The sequence below is a fragment of the Austrofundulus limnaeus genome, unplaced genomic scaffold, assembly GCF_001266775.1.
Source record: "Austrofundulus limnaeus strain Quisiro unplaced genomic scaffold, Austrofundulus_limnaeus-1.0 Scaffold103, whole genome shotgun sequence".
NCBI lineage: Eukaryota > Metazoa > Chordata > Actinopteri > Cyprinodontiformes > Rivulidae > Austrofundulus > Austrofundulus limnaeus.
In genome coordinates, this window is record NW_013952505.1 from 143,153 (window position 1) to 146,054 (window position 2,902).

Here is a 2,902-nt window from a genome sequence, read left to right on the forward strand (position 1 = left end):
GCCAAAATATAAATTACAAAACAGTTGCCATCGCACCAGAAAGTCCAGGAGATATGAAGATGTCATTTTGTTTTCTCTGCTAAAAACAGTCAACTAACTATCACCCTCGCTTCTTTGTCGTCAGCCATATTTGTTTACTCTGATTTCAGGTTTGACCTTGAGAGAGACTGTGAGTGGCTGTACACCACACAGTTTAGGACCAAACCTGTTATATCTATATTTTTTTATTGTCATGTGATGGGACTCTCAGTCTTTGAAAATMAGCCAATTTTTTTTTTTTTAATTTTGCCTTGTGAACCAGGTATTAAAGCCTCTCTGGTGTGATTTAACAATTATTGTACACAAAACGTGTACCCAATAGACTCTCAGGATCTGGAGCAAACTTAACCCTAACCCATCAAAATAGTAGTTATTTATTGTGAAGTAGAACCTCCAGATTTTATTTTATTTTTATGTCCAGTTTGTAAGGCAGTCAAACTTGGAAAATGCCAATGGGGTGGATACTTAAACATTTAGAGAATTTCTAAAACCTTTGACAACGTTCAGGCTTCTTGTTCCCGTGGAGGAGTAGATGAGGAGGAGTAAAGCGAAGGACATCACCTCTGTCCAATGCCCCCAGAGCACAGCTCCGTGTCGCTGCATATGTGTGTGTCAGCACAAGTCTGTGAGTCCACACAGTCAGTCTTAGTTAGAGAGAGAAGGTGGCTTTGGGTAAATGGAAGTGGAGCAGTGCCAGGCTCACATCTTCATTCCACTTTAGGAAATGAAGGGCAGCAATGAATCGATGGAAATGGATCATGAGGAGAATATGGGCAGTTTTAGATCAGAGGCCGAAGCGGTGCTAAAGTACTGTAGGTCACTGAGAGCTATTACAGGAGGGCCAACAAGGCCAGAATTTATTTATTTATTTCCTTTATTGTGCAGCTGGGTGGGTGTCACAGTTCCCAGCAGTTTGGATTTTGCTTATCAACAGCAACGTTATTCACTGTCACTTTATTTCATACACAACACATCGCTCACACTGGGGAGTTTATTACACTCTAGACAGCTTCAGAATAATACCATTTGATTGCATCTTAAATTTGATGATAGTGCAGCCAAAATGCCCCCGGCAAAAAAACAAAAAACAAAAGAAAAACAGCTGCTTGTGATTTAGAGCTGAAAACTGCAAACTAAATCCCTACCAGGCGTAGTGTAATGCTGAAGTTTCTTGGAAGAACACTTTAAAGCTTACTGTTCAAAGCGCAGGTTGCGAATATCTCCTTGATTAATCTTCACTATGCAGTCGTTCTCCTGGAAGAGACATTCCTGCTCAGCTTTCCCTCCAGGCTCCAAACGCTTCACCAGCAAACCTTGTGTCCTGCAAAAGAACACATAGCASCCTATGTATAACACATACATAAATTCCAAGACATTATAACACTGGTKAAACTAAAGGCCCATGACGTTCATGTGCCATCGCCCCTTTACCCTCCCCAATTTTATTATCTTTTTTTATTAATTTAAAATACAAATACTTCTTTTAACAATGGAGAACTTAAAATGTTTGATTTAACGCAACAAAATAAAGAAATTCAAAAGGTAAAAGATAATAATACTTATTTGACCCCTGAGCTTTTGGCTTTAAGAAACAGTGGCCCCCTGAGCAATTTAGCTGAATAGCCCTGTAATAATGTCTCAAAAAAAGTAACTTTAAAGTCAGCATTGACCATAAACTACATGTCCCATATTGCAAGTTGATTATGCATGGGAATTCCCTGTCGGAAAGTGGGAGAGTTCTGAATTCAAGCTAGCAGCTACTCACCACAACTCAACAGTAAGTAAAACTCACTTACATTTTACTTTTAATGGTATTTATGTATTTTTTTTCGCATTTAGTCAGTCACCCACTTTCAGTCATTATAAGAGGATGTGCTAAAATGCTGTTTTCATGCAAGAAATACCACATAGAGCTCTGTGATTGTTTGTTAGCAATGAGTCAAGGAATGTGGTTTTATGTTTAGTTGAAGTTAAASKCAAAAATATCAAAGTTAATTACAACTGGCCCTTTGAAGGCCACCATAATGCTCACGTGGCACTCAGTGAAAAATAATTAGACACCCCTGCATTATAAGGTAACAGCAGGTTTAGTTAGATTACCTTGATTGAAGAAACAAAACCTACATTTTAAAGAAAAGTCATAAGGATCCTCAGATTTGATTCATGATGTTTCAAGGGACATTTTAAATTAAACTGCTGCAAGAATTATTTTAGAAAATCTCATGAAGTTATGTTAACTACATCCTAACAAAAGTTTACTTTCCAAACTCGGATAGAAACCTGGAATTTTTTGTGTCCTAGAAATTTGCCGCAATAAAACTCCCTTTTACGATTCCATATGTCCTCCTGTCCTCCACTCTGCTTTTCTTTCAATGTGCAGATCTGAGAGAATGGCGGCAGCTTGTCTGAAATAATCTAGACTACAAGCTAGCAGATCATCTTTTGGCTTTCAGGGAAACATTACAGCCTCCCTCCCTAGAGCTTAAGGCGAGAGCTAGCTGTGCTGGGGGAAAAAATAGCAAAAGAGTTTCACTGCATTGCCATCTCAGCAATCCCCTCAGAAAAGAAGACATTTTCTTTCAAATACTCCCTGCCTCCATTTCCCTCTGAATAAATACATCAGTGAGCTCCCTGAGGCTTTATCTAGGCCCGAAGGATAACCACATGCAAAGAGATCTGATGTAGCTTACACAGCAGTACAATAAAATCCAGCTAATATCTGAGGAGCAGGAAGATGGAGTTAGCAGAGGTACGCTCAGCTTCCCCTAAAATTAAAAAAAAAAAAAATAAGTGATCAAATATATACTGTTGTGTGTACATGTCATTGACTAAATATGCGCTACAACACGCTCAACTTTTGTTC

General features: G+C 38.7%; 1 protein-coding gene across 2 annotated transcripts in view; it reads right to left on the bottom strand.

Annotated features, from left to right (window-relative positions):
* Positions 1-2,902, bottom strand: part of LOC106521108 (partitioning defective 3 homolog) — a 330,008-nt gene that overhangs the window by 124,474 nt on the left and 202,632 nt on the right. For both annotated transcript variants that reach the window (XM_014013528.1, XM_014013529.1), the window contains 1 exon segment: positions 1,235-1,360. In XM_014013528.1, coding sequence (XP_013868982.1) covers positions 1,235-1,360 — 126 coding nt within the window.